The following is a 24,608-nucleotide window of genomic DNA, read 5'->3' on the forward strand; positions in this document are numbered from 1 at the left end:
TTCTCTTCGCGCACAGCTTTGTCAACGGCTGCAAATTCCAGGGTGGTATCCATTTCATCACTTGCATCCCACAGACCTTACACTCACCTACAAGATTTAAGCCGTTCGGAATGCTGTTGTATTTTATATCGACTGTTTATATTTGAAATTAGAACAGAAACGCACCCTTCGCAATGCTGCGTTGCATTATTCGAGCACTATTTTGCACCGGATTTGCCACCGCTCGACTATTCGGTTTTATTTCTGAGCGGGTTTGAAACACGAATGGAACTCTATTTCAAATTTATTTTGATGTATTTATTGATGTTTCTCGTAAATGTGCAGAGAACTTCACAGAAGTTGAGAACATTCAATAGAAATTTGGGAATTTTACAGACATTTTGGGAACTTCAGAGAAGTTTGAGGATAGTTTATAGAAGTTCGAAGAACTTCATTTAAATAACGAAGATCTTCACAAAAAAAATCAGAGGAGGTCATACAGAACAGTAAAAACTGATAGTAAAACTAAACTGATCCTAGAACTCCGGAACCCTCGGCCAATTTAGTCCAATAATTTGAAAAATCTCATTTTCTTTATGCAGAAGTTCAGAAGTAGTAAATTGCAAGGAAGTATAAAGAATTTAATAAAATAAAATAAAAATATGGAAGGAAAGTAAAGGAAAGAAGCGAATTGGAAGAAATTTTCAGAAACTATGAATATGAAGAATATTTCGAAAACGTCCCATTGAAATTTTATTGTTATTGTTATTGCTCAGTTCACATCCTGGCAGGCTGCTGCCTACCGATCTGCACTTAAGCCAGGCATGAACCTACGGAAATTTAGTCGTGGCCTATGCTAGACCGTATAGCATAACGACTTTCCTTTCACTAGCAGGCTTTTTGGTCCCACTATCGTCCGATTAGGGGATAGTAAGAGATTGAAAGAATAAAGAAGAGATATAGACGATTTTGCTTTGCTAGAAAAAAAAAACCCCCCGCCGGTTTGTTGTGCAACATCAGGTGTGTTCGCTTTCATTCCGTTCCAAGGGGCAACGTCCATCGTCGTCGTCGTACTCAAATACCTGGGAACCTCCAGAGGTGCACAGGGCCAATGTGAAAGACTTTCATTCTGGGCAGCTGCTTGACCTGGACCCAGGTCAAATTCTTATCGGCTTGCTTAATTTCCTTGTTGACGCTCCGCCGCCTTAGTATTTGCCTTTGCTGCGATGTTCTGGCGGATTTAATTCATAATCAAACGCTTGCCTGCAGACTTCGTTTCTATTGCTATCGGCTTCTGATGACATTTACATCTGAGATCCATTTGTGAGGCCACCAGCCACAAGTTATATACCGCAGGCAGCGGTTGATGAGACCTGCAGCTTTTGAGCGTTCTCCACTGGTGCCGCACAGATTCCACGTTTTAATCGAAGTTTCGAATTTTGGTACGTTGACCAATCTGATTTGATCTCCGCTTTTGTGTAAATGTCATATTATAACCGACCTTATTACCATCACCTTAGTGTGTGACATCAGGTGTACGCTCCTCTGTGTTTTCGTTACCAATGCAGTTAATTTGACACGTTTGTTGCATTCCCGTATGTCTCAATATTATTCTTGCTGAACCGCCGTCAAACCCACTATCCAGAAGCAGCGAACCACCTTAACACCTGAAATTATACAAAAACAAATTAAACATTAGCACCAACCCCCCCCCCCCCCCTCTTCCTCGATTGCAACAGCTCCAAACCATGCAACACGATCATTTCGTGCCCCATGACAACGTGATCCAGTTGCTTCCAGGTTCATTGTTTTGGCGCCAGCCGGGAGAGACTTGGTCCTGTACCAAATGCTTTCCTTGTCTTCAGTGGGTTACCACCTGGCACCTCTTAGCAAGCACTTTGCTACGAAGCGGACTGGAAGTTTCAATGAACAACCTCCCCCTTTGAAAGCGTTGGAGGCGAACCAGCCCAAGGCTGAAAACCTCCCTAATAAAGATAAATTAATTAATTTGAAAGCGTCCCATTGAAATTTTGCCACAAATCACCCGTTTGACCTGATGCCTAACATCCCATATATCCGAAAGCGGAAGGACATTTCTTTCCACACAAAAAAAAACCAAAAGGATTTGCATTAACAAGCCTTATCAAAAGACATTCAAGCAGATCTATTTTTACCTATCTTATAAAGGTAGCTCAAGGTAAAAATGCATCACACTCCACCATTAGGTTTACCCTCTGCCTATGGGAAATGTGACTACCGGTTAAAAATCTCATCTTATATCCTGCAACATATCCAACCTAACAATATAGAAAGAGCTGATGTCCGTATGGCCTTCATATTTCTAATACTTAAGCGCTAAATAGTTACGTGCTGTCAAAATACATTCCGCCGTGATAAACTGGTTGGTCTTTCATATCCTTGTGCACTGTTATAAGTACCTATTGCTAACTATGATTCTAAGGATCCAATAATGCCGGAAGGTAGGAAAATCGTTGCTCTAACAGAGGGTCGACAGACACTACAATGCTCCAATAAATCTTGATACGTTTCTTATTATTTATCTATCTAATTAGAAAACTGATTGCGACATGCGATAAGAGACGGAGACAAGCTTTCGGTAAGAAGCGGAAGCATCGGTGAGCATCACTGCACAGCTCACACGTCCGTTTGTTTCGTGTTCCCTGATTTCGGCCTCGACGGTCCTCCCGGTCCGCTGGAAGCCCTGGAAAGTTGAACACCCATGGATCCCAAAAGATTAGCAGCCGGACCCGGACCGCCAATCTGCGACTGGTAGCTTTCCATCATATTCTTCAACACATTCACGTCGATATTGACCGGTTTGAAACTTTCGATATCATCAAAGTCATCCACGTCCGACTGCCGCGTGGTTTGTCCCTCCCCTTGGTTTGGCTCGTTGAGGTCCGTTTCGAAACTCTTGCCGATAGCGGTCTTTGCAAGCTCCTGGTCCATCTGATCCATATAGGTTTGGAGCTCGTTCTTGACGGCTTTCGCCGTTCGGTTCGGAGACATGTCTTCAATATTTTGATCGTATTCGTCTTCATCGTAGTCGCTCATATCGGAAGCATCCGAGGAGTCCCAACGATCCTCCGGGATCACCAGATCCAGCATATGCTTGACATGGCCACCGAAGGCATCCGGGTCAAAATCGATCGGCTGATGCAGAGGAGATGGCTGAGGGAGATTGTTCAGTACGTCCGCCTTACCTTTGCTCTTGGTGCGCTTTGGCTTGATCGGTTTGACCGATCCCACATCCAGCAGAGCAGCAGCAGCAGCGTCCTGATCGACACCATCGAATTCACTCTTCTGTTCCAGGAAGTCGTTCACCATGCTGGTAAATGTCTCTGGGTTGGTATTTCCGTTCAACGAAAACAGATGCCGGGTACCGTACCGCTCGGTGAGCATCTGGTCAAGCTCCTCGGGGGATATGTTGATCCAACTGTCATCGTCCGGAGCCGGCAGGTTCATTCCCTGCTGACGCAACTCGTCTGGATCGTAGTCGTTGCGTTTAAGAATCGAGACAATTTCCTCGCCAATCTTAGGTGTGAATCTCATCGAATCACGATTCTCCTGGTAGTATTCCTTGGCTATTCCCAAAAGTCGTGTGTATTCCTGAAAGATGGTCAAATTAAGCGTTGAAAACAGGATCAAATTGACAAATAACAAACCTGAGATCCCTCGATGTTCTCCTGGAAGTAACCTTTTCCCTTCAACGACTCGAAGTAGCTCTTCCAGCCTTTATCTGCTTCCAGGGATTGCGAGGACTTTGCCTGCGATGCCAGAATTTCAAATCCACAAGCTAGCTTCAGGCCCAACATGTGCGCCTTATGATTCGGATCGCTAGCCAACGGTAGACTCCAACCGGTCCTGCGATCCGGCAGGTAGTTACTGTGCACCAACATAGCATACAGACATCTGGTGAACACGGCACTGGTGTAGACGCAGCTTTCCGGTGGGAAAAATCTCATCGCCTGGCAGGCCTTAAGATCGATGGGATCTCGATTGCAGAACGCTAGAACCGCAGCCGATACGAGCTGAGGGTTCTCTTTCAAAGCAGCGGCAACTCCAACCGGGACGAACAGATTCGCCCGGTGATGGTTTTCCTCGATCTTGTCCGGGAAGTCCCGAGTCCGTTCTTCAATGCAAGATTTAATATTTTTAGAAACGATCCACTTGGAACGGGTAGCCGCCGCATTCAGCTCCTGCATGACCCGTTCCATTGGGAAGGCATCCTTCTGGTCTTCCGCCCCCACAAGATACAGTTCGCCATCGTAGACGAAGACTCGGTCTTCGCATCGCTCCGGGTTGGCCCACCGGGGCAGGTGTTCGGCGGCTTCGATCAACAGGAATTCCCCGTCTGAATCGACCACCCTGGCCAACAGACCGGGAATGCGCCGGGTAAGATGGAACAGCAACGAGACGATGAACCATTCGTCTTGCACGTTGTCACCGTAGTGTGTGATCCCGTACAGATGCGGCGGTAGCTGAGCTAAAAATAGACGGTAGCCGGGAAATTTGCGTTAATTAGATTTATAATCTGGTGTAAGGGGTGTGTAATAATTTGCTGATTATGCTATTTCGATTGGTATTTACTACCAGTGCAGCCAGATAGTCAGTCAAAACATTTACTATTAGTTATATAGATATACGGAAATGCAGAAATAGGGGGAGGAGGGACATAGTGAGCATCCCGCAGTTTGGCCCTGGATCTCTAGCTGCATGAAACAAGTCAACTGGTAGTAGGTTCAATATCATTATGATCTTGATCCTACTGAACGAGCTCGGGAGAAACAGTGGACTGTAAATGAAAATTTTCTTCCGCGTGGAACGAAAGAAAACGCGTCTGGTCTGTTCTGCTATAGAAAATTGACTGTCCTTTATTGCGTACTTTACAGAGTTTAGGTGTGTTGGTAAAAAATGAAATGGGTTTCTCTCTTCAAGGTTGGCAGCGTTGCGGGTGCGTTGCTACACTCAACATCCTCCGGGCCGTTGAAATTGGGAATTTCAAAACCTTACTCGTCTCGTTGATCTCTCTCGTTGTCCAAGGGCAGAAGACAGATCTTCTTTACGGCCCTTTTCGTCGTTCCATCCTTCGTTCGAAGACTAACCACGCGTGTGTGGCCGTCTTTGCCGGGATGTAACTCTATGATTCGAGCCAGCTGCCACTGCAGTGGCGGAGTATTCTCATCTACGATGAGGACCAAGGCTCCCACCTGGTAATCGGTGACCTTGAAATCCTTCGGGCGCTTCTGCAATTCGTGCAAGTAGTCTCGCATCCACAGCTTCCAAAATTTCTGCTTCATGTCTTGAACCAGTTGCCACTGGGACAGTCTGCCTTGCGGAATATGTTCATACGACGGTTCCTGGATTCCTTGGAACTCACGCCCGATCAGAAAGTGGGCAGGAGTAATGGCATTGATGTCATTCGGGTCATCTGATACTGGCACGAGGGGGCGTGAATTTAGCACGGCTTCGATTTGTGTCAGCACAGTTGCAAATTGTTCGAATGACAGCTTGTGTTCTGCCATGATCAGCTTTAGATGCGATTTCACCGACTTTACGCCGGCTTCCCAAATCCCACCAAAATGAGGACTGCGTGGCGGAATGAATGACCACTCGATCGCTCTCTGGGCACAAAATTCGTTGAGCTTCAGCTGATGTTGTTCTTCCTGGAACAGGGTTGCCAGTCGATTCATTTCGTTATTAGCACCTTCAAAATTGGAAGCGTTGTCAGAATACAGCTTCACAACGAGTCCTCGACGGCTTACAAAGCGTTGAAGGGCTCCCATGAAACCTTCGGACGTCAAATCGGAGACAGCTTCAAGATGTAGAGCACGTGTAGCCATGCATACAAACACACACACGTAGCCTTTCAGTACTGCAGCATTCCTTATTTTCGTGTTCGATCGAATCTTGAATGGGCCAGCAAAATCGATTCCAGTGTGCGCGAAAACTGGTGAAGGTTGCACTCGGTAGTCTGGCAAATTCCCCATTAGTTGTGAGGATCGTGTTGGTTTCGTCCGAAAACAAGGAACACATTGATGAACCAACTTTCGAATCAGGGTCTTCGCATTCAGCGGCCAGTATTGCTGTCGAACAATTCCTAGGAGACCTCGCTGTCCGATGTGCATATTCGTACGATGCAGGTATCGTATTAATGTTACCGTCACTGGGTGTTTCTCGGGCAACAGCGCTTGATGTTTATGTTGATATGGAATGGCCGCATTTTTCAATCGACCTCCCACACGTAGGACTCCATCACTTTCGTCGACGAATGGATTCAAATTACGTACTGGAAATTTGAACTCCTTCCCTGCTTTCAGCGTGCTGATTTCCGATTCGAAAACTTCATTCTGCACCATACGGACAATCAACGTGCTTGCTCGTGTCATTTCAGATACAGTAGGCAGCCCGTTGGTCAAAGTTTTCTTGCCATTCTTGACGTAGTCACAGAATCGAACAACATACGCCATGGTACGTTGTATGATGCTATATCGGCTTATTCGATCGAAAAGTTCCAATCTTGGATGACTACGTGTCGTTACGAGCACAACGCTACGAAGGTCCGGTAATTCCTCTTCCGGAATAGGTGGCGGTTCATCGAATCGCCCGTCAGGATATCGAAGGTTTGGTGGACCATTCCACCACAATTCATGCGCCTTCAAATTCTTGGGTTGTATGCCTCTGGATATCGTGTCAGCTGGATTCGACTTGGAAGGGATGTATTTCCAAGCGAAATTATCCGTCGATCGTTGGATTTCTCGGACTCTGTTCCCGACGTACACTGCAAGATAATCGGGTGATTTGCGCAACCAGCACAATACTATCTGTGAATCGCTCCAAAGTACCACGGATTCGAATTGGACATCGAGGGCATCCAACTGTTTCACTGTAAGCCTTGCTAGAAGTTGAGCCGCCAACAGCTCCGCTCGCGGGGTGGTGATCTCTTTCTGCTTTCCTTTCTTTCTCGGAAGAATCCTTGATTTACTGCAGATCAGCTTCAAATCAGCCGATCCATCGCCTTTCACCAACCTGCTGTACAGGCAAGCGCCATATGCCAAGTCCGATGCATCTGCAAACCCGTGGAGCTCCACAGCACATGCTTCATCCGAAAGGATCCATCTCGGTATCTTCAACTCATTTAGACAGTGTAGCTCGTTTCGAAAGTCCGTCCAAAGATTCGCCATTTCAGTGGGCACAGGTTCGTCCCAATCCAAGTTGAGAGACCACAATTCCCGCATGATCAACTTCGCTGCTGTCACCACAGGGCCCACGAAACCCAATGGATCGAAAATCTTCGCAATCTGGCTGAGAATCAACCTCTTTGTGAGTCGATTCGGTTCAACTGTAGTGTCAACTGGAACGACAAATGTGAAGCAATCTTCCTGTGGCTGCCAAGCTACACCTAGAGTCTTGATGACTGCATTAATGGTTGGGTCTTCGATGTTGATAACACTTTCTCGCATGTTTTCCGGTACATCCTCCAGTAATGCCTCCGAATTCGAGCAAAACTTGTGCATACTGAAGCAACCCTTCTTCAGTAATCCGATAATCTGATTCTTCAGCTCTAGAGCTTCTTCCAGTGTGTTCGCTCCAGTCAGTACATCGTCGATATAGAAGGACTTCCTGACTGCGGCTGCAGCTAGTGGAAACTGCTGCTCTTCATCATTGGCTAGTTGAAGAAGCGCCATCGTGGCCAAGAACGGAGACGAAGCTAATCCGTATGTTACCGTTTGTAAATCATACGTTTGGAGCGGGTGGTTGCTGTCGTATCTATTTACAACCTTTTGGTACTGCCTATCGTTTCGATGTACTCCAACTTGACGGTACATCTTGGGGACGTCCGCAGTGAAGCCGTATTTGAAAACCCTGAAGTTCGATACGATGCAAACCAAGTGATTCTGCACTGTAGGTCCGATCATCTGCGTCTGATTGATAGAGATACCAGTGCTCGATTCAGCAGAACCATCGAACACCACGCGAAGCCTTGTTGTCGTACTGCTGGGCTTCAAGACATAGTGATGAGGGAGATAAAATACCGAGTGTGGATCTTCATCGGTTACATCGTTGTTCAGCTTCATGTGGCCAAGCTGCTCGTATTCTCGTAGGAACGCCATGTACTGCTCCTTTAGTTCTGGTGCTCTATCCAACCTCTTCTCTAACGTCAGGAAGCGCCTTTCTGCCATCGTTCGCGAGTCACCAAGCTGCAACTTCATGTCGTTAAACGGAAGACGAACAACGTATCGTCCTTCTGCAGTCCGCTCATGAGTTTCACGAAAATGATTCATGCAAGCCTCTTCGATTGATTCATCCCGAATCTCGGAATCGCAATACGCTTCGATTTCCCAGAATCGCTTCACAAGCTCTCCAATATCTTCTTCAGCTCGCACACAGAACGAATGAACCACATTAGGTCCTTTATCAGGTATTGAACCACTAAGAACCCAGCCAAAATGGGTTTCTTGGAGCACCGCTGCACAGTTTGGTACTGGTAGACGTCCTGACTTCAGCAGCTCAAAGAATATTTCGGCACCCAACAGCATGTCAACCTTATCGGGAACTCCGAAATTCGGGTCAGCCAACTCGATATCACCCGGAATCGTGAGCGATCTGGAATCAATCTTTGTAACCGGAAGCTCTCCAGTTATCTTCGGTACCACGAGCAACTCAAGACAAGCAGTATAATCAGTTACTCTAGATTTCAGCTGCGTGTGTATCTTGAATCGAACCTTCGTTTGCGTTTCATTCAACCCACCGATCGAAAAGTTAGCAGGTTGCTTCTTCAATCCCAACAACGTAGCGAAATGTTCCGAAACGAAGTTTGTGTGTGACCCCGAGTCAAGAAGAACTCTACAAGGGTACGGGTTGTTCGCTTTTCCATAGACCAGTACTACCGCTGTTGAGAGTAGTATCTGTCTACCCGACTTTGGTCGAGTACAGAAGTTTGACTGCTGTTCCTCCTTACTGATGGCAGGTGTTGAAGTACTAGGCCCAGCAGGTACCTCTCGCTTCTGATTCTGCTGATCGTCTTTTGAGTTTACCGCTGACGGAGCTTCACTCTTTTTTGTAGAGGTCTCGTTTGGATGAAGGAAGGTGTGGTGCCGTTTGTTGCACTGCTTGCAAGAATGTTCCGATGAACACTCGACTGTCCGATGTCCCTTTTGGAGGCAGTTGAAGCACGCTCCGATGCGTCGAAGGGTATTGTATCGATCTGTCAGGTTTGCCTTCTTGAAGACGTCACATTTCCATAACGCATGGTTGTTTGAACACTGTGGACATTTGTCAGCGGTTGCCACTAGACTGCTACCCTTGGTTCTCACTTCTACGGTCGGCTTCAGTAGTTTCACGGGTTTAACGATGCGCTTCTCCGGAACACGGATCTTCTCCAACACTCGGCATCGCTCTTTCAGAAATTCCATCGTTGAATCGTAATCCGGCATTTCGTTTGCGGATTGGTCCAATTCCCATGCCTTGCGAGTTTCGTCATCTAACTTCTTTGTTATTCGATTGATCAGCATACTTTCTCCCAATCCTTCAACTGGAAGCTCAAGGTTTTTGAGGGCATCAACATTTCTCGAACAGACGTCTATCAGCTTACGCAATTCTGTTGCGTTCTCGCTCGTCATCCTTGGAAGATCGAAAAGGGCATCGATATGCTTATCGATGATCAACCGTTTGTCTTCGAATCGCTCGGTTAATGTCGACCAAGCAGCTGCATAATCGTTATTGTTTATTATCTCCTGGTCAATTATTCCTGCAGCCTTGCCTACCAGCGAGTTGCGAAGGTGGTATAATTTTATCGCTGGGGACTCCGACTGATAGCGATTCATAATCGTTTCGAACATAGACTTGAATGCATACCAGTTCTCGTATGTACCGTCAAATGTAGGCAACGGTACCTTGAGCGGCGGTAGGTGCATCGCTGCAGCGGAAGCTACCGGTACTGGAGCTGCTGCTACTACCGGAACATTCTCTTTCTTGACAATATCGTCCAGCAATTTAATAATGAAAACGTACAACTCACCGTATCGCTGTTCGAATCGGACATACATTACGTCTGCTTCCTCGCGAGCCTCATCACCCACGTCCAAGCTGTAGATGCGCTGCTGGTTGGCATTGTATTCCACCAACGCATCTTCGATGGTCTTCAGCTGCAGTTGCAGAAAGTGCCTATTTTCCAAATTAGGATTTGGCACATCCGCATTCACTTTGAGTGCCGTCTGCACCCTGTTCAGCTTTCTTCTCACTGCATCCAATTGGATTTTGATCACTTTCAGTTCTTCGTTTATTTTCTTCATTTCTTCTTTTTTCTTTTGTTTTTTCTTTTGTTCACTGACTGGTTCGTCTTTTTGATCTTCACCGTTTTTGGATTGTGCTCCAGCTTGCGCGTTGCCTTTTGTATTTTTAGGAGTGTGCATCATCTTCACAACATCAGGGAAAGACTTCTTCTTTTCACTAAAGCAAAAGCTTCAAACGGTTCGCCAAAATGGCGTCGCAATTCTTCACTGAAGAAGTACGATCAACACAACACCGCACTCACGGCAGTGGCGTTCTTTTCTTCACGAAAGCACAAACTTTTTTTTTTCACAACAATTTTACCGCTATGGGTGATATTTTCACAACGCGATTCACCAAACGGCGTCACAATCCAGCTGCGATACTACCGGCAAAAGTCCGGACAAGCGGTATGCAAAAATTTGCCAGCAATTATCACTCTCCTCGATGCACGAATCAAAATGGCGTCACACTTTCAGCTACGGCTGCAACACCATGCACACGCGAAGTTTTCCAACAAACGAAAGCACTAGCTTCAAATTTCACCGCTATGGGTGATATATTTATTACGCGATTCGCCAAAAGGCGTCACAAATCGGGTGCAATCCCGCCGACGGAACACCGTGCTGATGGTTATCTTCACAAAACTGCAACGCAGACAAAGCTTTGCCTGACGATAGCACTTTTCATTCGAATCACCCAAGATGGCGTCACACTTTCGGCAGCGGTTCCACCGATTTAACACCATACACAAGGTGATCTTTCCGGAATCTTCCGATTCACTTGCGAACTCCAACTTTCTTCGCACGAAAGTTGGCCAACTTCCCGATAACTAGTGAAAATCCGGTTCGAAGGACCAGAAATGAACGAGCTCGGGAGAAACAGTGGACTGTAAATGAAAATTTTCTTCCGCGTGGAACGAAAGAAAACGCGTCTGGTCTGTTCTGCTATAGAAAATTGACTGTCCTTTATTGCGTACTTTACAGAGTTTAGGTGTGTTGGTAAAAAATGAAATGGGTTTCTCTCTTCAAGGTTGGCAGCGTTGCGGGTGCGTTGCTACACTCAACACCTACCACTAATAAATTTGTTCCGAACGGCCGGCCCCACCTGTTCACTATGCCCCTCTTACCCCTACCTGCAGAATAATTACTTCATTTATTCATTTATTCATTTCTTGATTTATAAATTTCTGAACCATTATTTCGAATTACTAACTTTCCGACATTCCGGCTTCCCATTTTTCTTTCTTTGGATTTGTCTTTGCAGGCAGGCTAAGACCACTTCCCAAATTTGCAAATTGCCCAATTGTTCTATTGAGCAGTTCCACACCAACTGAGGATTCGATTTGACTTCCCTTATCTCCCTCTCTCAGCATTTGCCTCAGGCTAAAAATCTCTATAATAAAGGAAAAAAAAAAAAAAAAAAAAAAACCTCTCTCAGCACCATTGTTGTCGTTTGGACTCCACACCACAGAACAGTATTCCAGAATGGATCGCACCAAGGAGCATTACAGTGACTTGAGGCAATAGATGTACTGCAATCCTAAAGATAAAGCCCTATGTCCTTGACGCCAAGTCAACAACGTACGAGATGTGTTGCTTGTACGTAAGTTGAGAATCTAGAATGACCATTCGATCATTATGTCCCGAAGATCATAGTCAAATATAACCGGTTCCATCAATCGAGTAAAAGTGATCACTGAACACTTCGTTCGGTTAACCGTCATTCGGTTCAAATTGCAAATGACGTTGAAGGAAGTGATAGTCATCAATCGAGCAGATCCTCAAGATCATCTGATAACCAAATTCCCATCATTGAAGTAGAGTAAGAAGATCATTGGTTGGGACTTCCTTGAGCTATTCCTGACGGGGCTAGAAAAATATCAGACCGGCAGCTACCACCAACTGCCGATCAGTAAGATAAGTGCGAAACCATTTCAAGAGCTACCCGCAAGTCGCAAGTCTATGCAACTTGGCAATTGCGATGGCATGATTTAGCTTATAGAAGGCTGCTGACAAGTCGGTGTAAATGACTTCTGTTGAACCTTTTTAATCATACTACCCGTGACATACGATGTTAGACACAGCAGATTAGTGGTAAAAGAACGACCGGAAGTGAAACCATGTTGATCACCGCTAAGGTACTGCTTACAATGGGAGAACAGAGGCTCTATGATGACTAACTCGAATAGCTTCGAAATTGCACACAACGATGTAATTCCACGATAATTATCCACGTCCCGCATGCTTCACTTTTTGTATACAGGAAACATACCGTTCCGATTCAAATTTCGGACGATTCAAATTTCGGACACTTTCATTTTTAATTAAATATTACATCCAGTTAGAAACAAAGTAATAATGTTAGATGATCGTGGAGGGCACTAGTCAAAAAAATTTAAAATTTACAAGACATGTGGATCATATTCGACCGAGATAATCAACTTTTAAAAGTGTCCGAAATTCGAGTTTAAGTGTCCGAAATTTGAATCGGCACGGTATATGCAAATTTCCAACTAGAAGGACATATACCACTCGAGATGGACATTCGAAACACATGATGCAACGGTATGAGTAAGCTGGCGATATGTTTCTTTAGAAAAACTTTCCCATAAAACTATTCTCAGACATCATTTGGAATTGTATAATAAAAACTTGATTCACTTGGTATTTTTCGCAGAATTTCCTAGGAACTTTCTTTAGAATTCACTTGTAATTATCATTTCATATAACCCATAATACCATTGACAGACATGATTGTAGTACCGTTGTACTCCTTTAATCCGGTACCGCAAACGACGTACTAGATTAAAGGAGTACAACAGTACTACAATCATGTTTGTTAATGGCATAACACCCATCTCAAGAGTCCACTAGAGTTGAACTAGGTATACAAGATTTCTAGAGTTGCGGGCAACGTCGTTGACTCCATGGAGTTTTCCGTTTTATCGTGCCCACACGCATTCAGAGATTTCTAGCCATTTATAAGGTATGATAATAAATACCATAAATGAACGATAAACCCAAATCATAGGACTATTCCACAAATTGTTTGGATGATACCCCGAACACGTCGTTAAGCAAATTTTACATAAAAATGTATTAGGGTTCTTACTGCCTATAGGCAAAAATGCAGTTTGTTGTGATTTATTATCAACTGTTTATATCAATTTTTTTAATAAATGAAATGTAATATCCTAAAACACCAAACTGGCAGCACTGAATTTGTTAATCACGCAAAAAGCGCAGACGGACAGAACACAAAGCTATACGCAAACAAAAACCCACCCTTACCTTTATTCTCTTCCTGAACTTCGCTGGCCTCGAGGAGCAACCGCTGCAAGCGATCACCCTTCCGGGCAGCGACCTTGAACCCATCCCGGTGCCAAATGTATCGCTGACAGTAATCCGCGGCCAGTTTGTTGACCTCCGTTCGGAGCGCTTCGAGCAGGGAGTCGCAGTTCTCCAGCGACACATCCTTCCTATCCAGACCGGTCGGAAACAGCCAGTACTCGATGAAATCGTCCTCCCGAACCGACTGCAGAATGCTGTTGCTGGTCATTACTACTTTTCACACACAAAAAAAAACTACTTCCGATCCGAGCCGCGAGGTGAATCACTTTGATCTGATGGGTCTTTTCCTCTGCTGCGGGTTGGACGACAAAAGAAGACGATGGTGTTTTGGTTCTTTGCTCTTTTTGTTTCTTTTCCGCTCGCACGCGATTTTTTCCCAACGGCTCACTCTCTCAGTTTTGTTGACAGCGGTACGTGAATTCTCTCTCGATTCGGGTGCACGGGGTGCACTGATGAAGGGAACTGTCAAATTTGAGACGACGGCTAAGGCGGGCTTAAAGCTATTCATAAGCTACGTAAAACTATAAAGGGCGGGGTATTAATCAATGAGCTGCACGGATAGAAATTTCCTTATACCTTTTGGTAAATTTCTATTGCTGATTATTCATAAAATGTATAAGTCAACTAATAAGCAGACGCCTTGCGAAAAGTTAATGAAGATCATGTGTCAAATGAAATGTATAAGCGGTCACACATACCTTTTATGCATTCTTATAGGACCTGTGTGGTTTGTCTTATGGAATGTATAAGGCTGATGTTTTGGCAAAAATGTACATGAATAAAATAATTGATTTTCGTTTCGTGTGCAGTCAGAGTAAAGGCCGGCGCACAATGCATACGTTTTCGGGTTTTTTGACAGATAATGCATGGGCTAACTGTCAAAAAACCTGAAAACGTATCCATTGTGCGCCGGCCTTAAGGGGTTGGGTGTATAGTCGCTATATTCATAGTCTGGTGGATAGAAACTCGGGAACCAATTGAGCTGTCAAATGGCGAAACCAATCGAGCAAATTACGACCAACAACAGAAAAGATCACATCAGCTATTGCGAACAAAACTTCGGAAACCCTTTTCTCGTGACTCAAGGCTCACCTACGCAAACTAACACCATCTTTGGGTTGGTGAAATCCGATCCAATGATGCTGGTAATTTGTGTTCGATTCACGTGGAAAGAATAATCAATGTTTTGTTTATAAAAGTTGATATTACCTTTTCAATTGTTGTTCTACAATACATAAAATTGGTTCCGCTTTTAGATATACACTGATAGGCAAAATAAAGTGCCCACCCCATCATTTTTTGAATTTCTCTCATTTATTTGGTTCAAATTAAAGTAAATACACTGTAGTATTTTTTATATCTTATTCTTTATATTCTTTTTAAGTTTCACTTATAGAATACCAGATAAAAAGAAGAGACTGACTCGAAGAAAAAAAAATCAAAATGGGTGTAAAAAAGAACAGTGACAAAAAAAAGTGCCCACTGCATTTTAACTCCAGAAAACATAAAATAAAGTAAAAGAATACCAGCCTAATAGTTAATGTGTCCTCCTTTGGCCTTCAGGACCAGCTGCAGGCGCTTCGGCATGCTCTCCACTAGATTCTTCAGGTGCTGTGGATCTAGTTCTTCCCAGGCGCGCTCCAGGGCTTCAAAATAGTTATTTTTATTGGTAACACCAGTTTTGTCAACCCTGGCATCGAGAATCGCCCACAAATTCTCGATGGGGTTGAGGTCCGGGCTTTGTGGAGGCCATTCCAGTGGTTTAATTCGACATGACCGGAAGAAAGACTTAGTCTTCTTGGCAGTATGCTTCGGATCGTTGTCCTGCTGGAATACGAATTTCTCCTCAAGGCCCGTCTGGATCAGCGAAACTTCCAGATTTTCCCGCAGGATGTCGATGTAGGAATCTGCCGTCATTATCCCGTCGATTTTCACCAGGCTTCCCACTCCACCCCACGAAAAGCACCCCCAGACCATCACATTTCCTCCTCCATGCTTCACCGTGCCTTGTATGTGGCGCTCCTGAAGCTCCTCACCCGATCTACACCACACACGAACCCGTCGCTTCCGGTTGAACAGTTCGAATTTTGATTCGTCCGTCCAGAGAACCGTTTTCCAGAACTCTAGGGGCTTATCAGCATGCTCCTTAGCAAACTTAAGCCGTTTGACTTTGTTTGCCTTGCTGATAAATGGGCGCTTCCGAGCAACTTTGCTGTTCAACCCCTGTGCTACGAGACGGCGACGAACAGTTCGACTGGAAACTGTTAGCTGAAGAGCCTCCTGGATCTCGCGGACAGTTACCTTCGGGTTCTTCTTCACTTCACGCATGATCTTGGTGTCCGTTCTCGCATCCGTTTTGCGCATCCTGCCTCTGCCAGGGCGATCCACCACTGATCCGAACGATTTCATTTTCTGCAGAATTTTCCCGACCGCTGTTTTGCTGATATTGTACTTCCTAGCGACAGACCGGTGCGATTCACCGTTTTGCACATCACGAACAACCAATTTTCGGATACACACGGGAATTGCTTTCGAAATCACTACGTCCTCCATTTTTTTCAACTGATTCAAATGCGATCACGTGTACAAATGCACCAGTTCCACCCGTTTGCTTCAATACATGTCAAACTTTCAAAACAAAAACAATCGAGGGGTTTTCCGATGGAAACTTATCGAAAACATACCGATTTTTGAAGTGGGCACTTTTTTTTGTCACTGTTTTCTTTTTCAATCCAAATTGATTTTCTTTTACTTCAAGTAAAACTTTATATTTTCAGTATTCCATAGGTGTAACTTTAAAAGAATAATAAAGGTAAGACATCGAAACAGACTACGGTGTGTTTATTTGAATTTGAACCAAATAAATGAGAGAAATTTCAAAAATGATGGGGTGGGCACTTTATTTTGCCTATCAGTGTATCGAAATTCTATCCGCTGACTACAGTTGGGGGTCCTTCCGTTTGTGTTACGTATAACGAGTGCACCGATGGATTTGAGTTCACTTACTCGAGAAAAAGTGACACTAGCTGCGGACAATGTTTGCTGAAAATGAACTCTAATGGCGGTAAACTCCAACTTAAATTTTAATACCACCCCTGTTTGGATGATCTGCACAATGTTTTATCATAGATTATTTATTTATCACGTATGCTTTCTGTCTTTGTCAACTCACACTCAGCCGACGCCGGTGGTGTAGCGATAAGCGTGACTGCTTTCTCATCCCAATGGGTCTGGGTTCAATCCCAGCCGAGTTCGGTGGGATTTTTCTGAGGCATAAAAATCTCTGGTCACGTCTTCCTTCGGAAGGGAAGTAAAAACCGTTGGCCCCGGCCCATGTGTGTTTGAACGGGTACGATTTCCTACGCAGGTGTGGAAGCTGCCTTCCTGCACATTCGATTGCCATCAATGGATGGATGGCAATCGAAGTCCGTCGGTGATTAGCACGCGGAACAGAGACCGACGTTAAATAAAGGAAAGAAGAAGAAGAACTCGACAGTGAGCATTCATAAGGGCGAATACGCGATGATCGATTCTCTTCATCGATTTTCTCTTTGCATTGCTACAGCTAGGCGAAACAATTTTCTAGAATTTGTTCAATGCAGAGTAGTAACAGGTTGTATTGGCTATTGTGAAAACGTTGCCTGTTCCGATCCACGTCTCGATCTTAACTCACTCCTCTGACCCGTGTCGCCAGCGCCGTCGTTTTCTCTATCATTCTCTGTCACACATCTCACTCTCTCTCTGTCTGCATCTCTGATACCCGTCACTGAATACATGTCAATATCATGTAACTACTTATCGTTACATCCCTCCTTTTTTTTAAACCCAAACTATGTTACTTATGTTAATCAAACTGCTTCTTTTATTACTATGTAGTTATAAACTATTTCACTTCTAGTGTTACTCTACGTAATCATTATACTTAGCTGGTCGTTTACGGATCCTCTGGTGTCGAGTATTGACATCTGCCTCTCGTGACTCCGGGTTAGGAACACCGGAATTGTAAGGAGCTGGTTCGCCTAGCTCTTCGCTATAAGAGCTCACCTCTACTCCTGGCGTATGTTGACCGTTGTCCAGTTTCTTGAGGTGTGTGCTATTTCTCACATAAACTTTCCCGGATTCTTTTGATTGGACAGCGACTGCCCCGTTGTCAACATTAACTACACGAAATTCTTCTTCTCGGAAGTTTGGCTCCGTTGACCCTAGTTTCAAATTCCTCATTAACACCGTGTCTCCTCTTCCCAAATCATGTTCTTTCGCCTGTCTTTGTTGGTTTGCTCGTTGTGAATGATATTCTTTCTTGCTCATATCCCTGTCCCTCGCTGCTTCCCATTTCAGGCTAGGTGGGTTATAAATGGATGGAATTCTGCTCTTGAGTTCACGATTGAACATCATTTGACCAGGTGATACTCCCGTTGTTTCCTGTGGTGTCGTATGGTATAAAGTGAGGTATTCATAAAGATCGGTTTTCCAATCGGTTTTCTGAATCAAGCTGATCTTAATGCGCCTTCCAAGAGTGCGCATTTGCCTTTCTACCGCCCCGTTTTGTTCCGGCCAGTATGGTGTAGTCAAATTTAGATGAATTCCATAACTAACACAGAAGTTCCGAAATTCCGCTGCTCTAAATTGCGGCCCGTTATCTGACGTTATTGATCTGGGAATACCGAATGCAGCGAACATTCTAAGAAGTGCCTTGATCACGTGTTGAGCCGTGGCTGGTTTCATAGGTTCAACTTGTATGAATCGTGTTGTATAACAGACGACAACCAATAATGACATGTCACCTGGAAGCCCTTCTTTAAAATCGATGGCTAAGTCTTGCCACGGTTCCGTAGGAATTCGGCGGTGAATAGGGTTTGGTTTGTCGGGTAGGGCTGTCATTTTACACGGCTTGCAGCTCCGAACGAATGTTTCTACCAACTTGTCCATCGCAGGAAACCATACTTTTGCCCGTAATTGGGCCTTCATCGATGTACACCCTTGATGTCCAGCATGAGCAAGTCTCACTACTTTTTCTCTCAAGTTCTCTGGTATGATGATTCTGTCCCCTCGTAGAATTACCTCACCGTATGTTGTCAGATCATCTTTGATGGTCGCTGTTTTATATTCATTTGGTACCTCTTCCCAAACTCCAGAGTATAAAGCATCTTTTACTGCCTGTAATTCATCATCGGCAAGAGTCTCTTTCTCTATTTCCTCGATGGTAAGTGCGTTAGGCTTTACTTCTTCGGTTAACCAGGCTATCATGTCTGTTTCATCACCTTTTATGAACTTATCCTGCGATAATCTTGATAGAGCATCAGCCAAGTTATGATCTCCAGGCTCGTATCTAACTGTGAAGTCGAAGCTTTGCAGTCGAAGAATCCACCGTTCGATTCTAGCAGATGGTTTTGACTGTATTCGGTTGAATAAGTATTCCAACGGTTTACAATCCGTTATCAAGGTGAAGTGGAGACCATACAAATATACAAATAACTTTTCCATGGCCCAAACTATCGCATAGCACTCTTTCTCTGTTTGGCAGTACTTCTTCTCATGATCTGCCAAACTTTTTGAAATGCAGCAGATAGTTCGCGATTCTCCATTTTTTACCTGTATCAAAATTGCTCCTAAACCGAATGGACTTGCATCAGTAACCAGTAATGTCTCATCCTTAGGGTTGAAGAATCCTAACGAATCAACGTTAGCAAGGATTTTCTTCAGCCTGCCCAATTCATCTGAATGTTGAGCTCCCCATTTGAATGGACAATCTTTAATAAGAAGAGTACGCATGTGGAATGTCAAAGTTGCTAAGTTAGGTAGAAACTTTCCGAGAAAATTTATCAGTCCCAGCAGTGACCGTAACTCGGACACACTTTTTGGTGGTTGGAGATCCATAATAGCTTGAACTTTTTCGTTTGTAGGTCGGATACCTTCGGTGTTTATGAGATACCCCAAAAACGTGACTTCTTTCACCGACAGCGTTGATTTCGTTTCGTTAACTTTCATATTGAGAGATGCTAATCTTTCTAAAACTTCCTTGAGGGCTTTATCGTGTTCTTCTTCTGTGGCACCATGAATTAAAAGATCATCCATGTATACCACTAAACCTTTAATTCCTCGAAAAAGATGTTCCATCTCTCTCTGAAAAAGCTCTGGAGCCGATTTGATCCCAAACATCAACCTGCAGAATCTATATACACCACTCCGAGCTACAAATGTAGTTATATTCCTACTCTCAGGTTCCAGCTCAAAATGGTAATAGGCCGACTCCAAATCAATTTTTGATAATTTTGCAACCTTCAAAAACAATTTCCTTTATTTACTCACATGTTCGAAACAAATTTATGATTTCCTCTTACCTTTTTAATCGAGATCATAGCATCGTCAATGTTCGGCATTGGGTAGTTTTCTCTCTTGACAGCCTTGTTAGCAGCCCTCATGTCAACGCAAAGTCGAATTCTGCCGTCTGCCTTCCGCACTGGTACTAAAGGTGATATCCAGGTTAGTAGACCTTCCGCTCTCTCAATGATATTCTTCTCCAGTAGTTCCAGTATCGTTTCTTCAACGTCAGCTTCCATTGTTACTGGAAGCCTTCGTGCTGCTTGGACGATCGGTTGAACTGAGTTGTCGATCTGGATTTTAAGGCTTACCTCAGGAACTTTCGGAAAATCTGTACATTCTTTAGCTGGTAGATCAGGTGACACATGGTTAACTGCATATCCAATCTTCAGCACTCCTAAGGCAAAAGCTGTACTTTTGCTCAAAAGGTTGGTCTGCCCTTTCGGAGCTACCAAAAAATGAGTCCATACTCCGGAATCATCTCCGGGGATTTTAACTTCTGTCTCGAAAGCAACATTGAAGACTATTCTTTGATCTGACGCAAACGACTTGAGTTTCACTTCATCACCAGGATTTCTTTCATTGATCATCTCCGCTTGATGGTTCTTGAGGTGTTCGAAGGTTGTGCTGTTTATAATATTCGCCGGTGATCCAGAGTCTATCAATAGGTTGATCGTGACTCCTCCAATGTTCAAAGCCAACACTTCATCTAGTTCCTTATTAGCTCCAACGAAAAATACAGTTCTGTCTGTTGTATCCTCGGATGTTATGGCATTGACCCTCTTTGGCAACGGATGATCGTATGTTTTGGACACCTCCCTTTTCCGCTTTCGGCAGCACACAACAAAATGACCTTTTGATTTGCATCCGTGGCAAATCACGTTTCTCGCTGCGCATTTATCAGTTTCCCTTGCCATGTGTCCGGTTTGGTTACAATTGTAGCATCGACGAGAGGACTCTGCATTTCTGCTCTTTGGAGTATACTTTCCGTTCAGTCGTTGTACTACACCATCCGTGTACGACGAAGAAGGTTTGTCATAAAGTTTAGTTTGTTTTTGTACCTCTTCGAGGGTTTTCCCCAGCATAATTGTTCCGTTTAGAGTCAAATCTTCTGTTAACAATTTTTTCCTCAACTCTGAAGACCGACAACCTTCAATAACCTGGTCTACAATAACGTCATCCGTGTCCACAAACAAACATCGGTTTGCCTGATCCTTTAGTCTGAAAATGTATTCTTCGAACGCTTCATTTTCTTCTTGTTTCATTCCACGTAGCACATGTCGTTCAAATCTTTTGTTTATTTGTGGTGCAAAATATTTATCCAGGGTGACAACAGCAGATTCATATTTGAGGATGACGTCTCCATCAGTGCCATCTACTGTCTGACCGAGAACCTGCCATTTCGTGATTTTATCGAAGTAGGATTGTAAATCGAGCCCTCCGAGAACCAGCAACAGATCGTATTTGTCATTGTCGTCTTCCACCTTATTTGCTCTAGTGTATCGTTCGAATGCTCGTTTCCATTTTATCCAATCGTTCCGAGGATCAGATCCAGCTTTGAAGGGGGGCATTACAGCCGCATCTATAGAAAATGTAACAAGCAGAAAAACAAACGAAACCAGTTACCCCTACTAAACCACATAATTAACATCCATTATGCACGAAGCAAACAAACTTTTTCCACCGTTTTCCCGGGAAGCAAAATTTTTCCCCCAATTTGGATTTAGACACATCTTTGTACGAGCATACATTCATGCCCGGAGCATACTGTCTTTCACACGAAGCAAATATTACTGCACGTAGCGAACTAGCATTTGCACGAAGCAAACTAACTCCTACACGAAGTGAACATTCCTGCACGAAGCCAACAAAATTTTGCACTTAGCCAACTAACTTTTGCCCGAAGCAAACATTCCTGCACGAAGCGAACTAGCATTTGCACGAAGCAAACTAACTTCCACACGAAGTAAACATTCCTGCGCGGAGCCAACAAACTTTTGCACAAAGCCAACCAACTTTTGCACGTAGCAAACTCCTCAGTGCACTAAACATACTCACGTTTACATGGAACGACTTTCCAATGTACGAAGCATACCACGGAGAAAAAAAAATGTATCTTAGCTATTGCTCTAAGCGGACTCACTCCTACTTCAAAGTTGAACTTGAATTGTATGAAGCACATGTGGTTGTTTTTTCTTCCACATCAAGTCAACATTTAGATTCCACATGATGTAAACAGTAAAAAAAAAATCGCAGTAGTTGCGGTGAATAATGTTTATCATGTTTTTTTTTCGTCACCCGATCACTAAGCACACAATTCATTTTAACCTCACTTTTACAGAAGATTTGTTTCATCTCAAAATCCACCATCTTGTTCCGTTAGCGTTCCGCCACCTTACCATTTTATTTCCACGATTTTTTTTTCATTTGATAAAAACGTTTATGATAAATATCCTGCAAAACTTCCAATATCACTTCGTAGCTTCTCTGTTCTCTTCCATTTTTTTTTCGGTTTTTTCAATGCAGAAAAAACATTTCTTTTTATACTTACCAATTTTCATCCTAGTCGCCATTGTGAAAACGTTGCCTGTTCCGATCCACGTCTCGATCTTAACTCACTCCTCTGACCCGTGTCGCCAGCGCCGTCGTTTTCTCTATCATTCTCTGTCACACATCTCACTCTCTCTCTGTCTGCATCTCTGATACCCGTCACTGAATACATGTCAATATCATGTAACTACTTATCGTTACAGCTATCAAAAGCAACAGCAAACGCACCGAGAAACGTTAAATCTAGCGAGTTATTAACAAAAGAGAAAATCGACGAAGAGAATCGATCATCGCATATAGGCCCTTATGCATGCTCACTGTCGAACTCACACAAAGTCAATCTCGTAGGATTGGGCGATCCTGGATCAATCTTTTTCATCCCTTTTTCATAACGTCAACATCAGAATCGCTCCCTATGTTATTAGCTGGATTACAATGATGTCACTATTTGCGTTTCTGATATTTCTCGATGAACATTTCAAATGGTCCTATCTGCTTTGATCGATTCTCTTCATCGACTTTCTCTTTTCATAACCACTGCTATGCAAACAGATTTCGCGCTAATTTTACCACATAGTTTGATAAAGGAGGTTTTGCAGCTGAGTTATTGAGAAAGTCGATGAAGAGAATCGATCAATGCAGATAGGACCCTTTGAAATGTTTATCTAGATTTACAAATACAACAACATTTGAAGGTTCGTGCTACCTTCATCCTGTGCTCATTGCTCCTTGCCTTCACATTTTGTCGTTTGATAAACAATCAAACCTTTTGTTCAAGCCAATAACATAAAAATAAAATATGTTATTTTTAACATTTAATTGAATGTTATAAAGGAAATTGCTCGACAGCCATTACTCGTATTCATCGGACGTGTGCTTTTTCTGCTCTGCTTAACTTGGTGAAATATTGTAGCGAATATTTGTGTAGTTCGTAAAAACACACTTGTTGTTGACTTCAGTGTCCTTCCAGTTCGTCCCAATGCGGGAAAAGTGCAAAAATACTTCGAGAACAATATTAAGTTTCAATATTCGGACGTTAGGTGCATGACGTTAGATGACCGTTCGAGTGCATGACCTTCCTCTGATATGGCCATAAGCCACTGTTATGAACCACATGGCAAAGTACGGGACCGTGATTTCCAGTCGACATGAGAAATGGAAGCACTACTTCCCAGGATTCATGAGCGGTGTTCGAGTTTTGCGAATGCGACTCGAAAGCGCCATTCCATCATACATCATGGTCGACAACAAAACAACGTTGGTAACGTACGACAAGCAACCAAAAACGTGCCGCCATTGTGGCCGAGCAGCACATCCCAAACAGAAATGTTTGGATGTAGCCACATCGAACAATAGCACCGCTCCAGCAGTTCCACCAAGAGTCAGTCTCGCTGATTTCCCGTCGATGGATATCGAACAAAACCATCCAACGACATCGGGTCAATCATCTCCTGCTTTCACCGGGTTCTCAGCAGAAGAACATCAGCGAAACACAGACAATCAAACCGAGGATCATCACACTTCAAACGTTGAAAGCTATGACGAAAACTCTAGGCCCAGCTCATCAAACGCAACAGAGGACTTCATTGAAAATACCAACAAACGCTGGCTGTCGAAGCACAAAGAGAAGGAAAAAACTACGAGGGACAGCCCTATCAACAATCAATACGAAACTAACGATTTTAAATTGGCTCACCACTTTAGTAGCCTATTGGTCCCAAGCAAAGGATTAACGTACCCTATTCTAGTTGAAATTCTATTACTACACTATGTTTGTTTTGATTCGCTATGAAAGTTTGACAGATAACATCAGGGGTGTGTGGATTCATGCAGAACATGCAGGGGTGAGTGAAATAGCTTCCCTAATAAACGGATACCATACACTAACGATATCATAGATGGTACGACCATACCACATAAAGTTGGGATGTTATCCCGAATTGGTGGTTAGGCGCTTCTTATGGTTATTGTTTATGCGGGTTGGGACTGCTTGGGACCGTTGTTCTGGTACTGAGTGAGCCAAAAATAATAATGATTTTCTTCGGGACCCAGTGGTCTTAGAGTTACCTCTATGTTATAACCGAGGTTATAACTCTGTAGTCTGAACGTACT

General features: G+C 43.8%; 1 protein-coding gene across 1 annotated transcript; it reads right to left on the bottom strand.

The window, feature by feature from the left end:
• Nucleotides 1-2,103: 2,103 nt before the first annotated feature.
• On the bottom strand, nt 2,104-13,926 carry ecd (ecdysoneless). Its single transcript, XM_065217262.1, has 3 exons — nt 13,566-13,926; nt 3,666-4,486; nt 2,104-3,609 (listed from the first exon to the last, which is right to left on the bottom strand). The coding sequence occupies exons 1-3, from the start codon at nt 13,831-13,833 to the stop codon at nt 2,635-2,637; spliced, it is 2,064 nt and encodes a 687-aa protein (XP_065073334.1). The 5' UTR covers nt 13,834-13,926; the 3' UTR covers nt 2,104-2,634.
• Nucleotides 13,927-24,608: the final 10,682 nt, after the last annotated feature.

The sequence above is a fragment of the Ochlerotatus camptorhynchus genome, unplaced genomic scaffold (assembly GCF_037179485.1).
Source record: "Ochlerotatus camptorhynchus isolate MF236.1 unplaced genomic scaffold, CSIRO-AGI_Acam_v1.1 ptg000071l, whole genome shotgun sequence".
Classification (NCBI taxonomy): Eukaryota; Metazoa; Arthropoda; class Insecta; order Diptera; family Culicidae; genus Ochlerotatus; species Ochlerotatus camptorhynchus.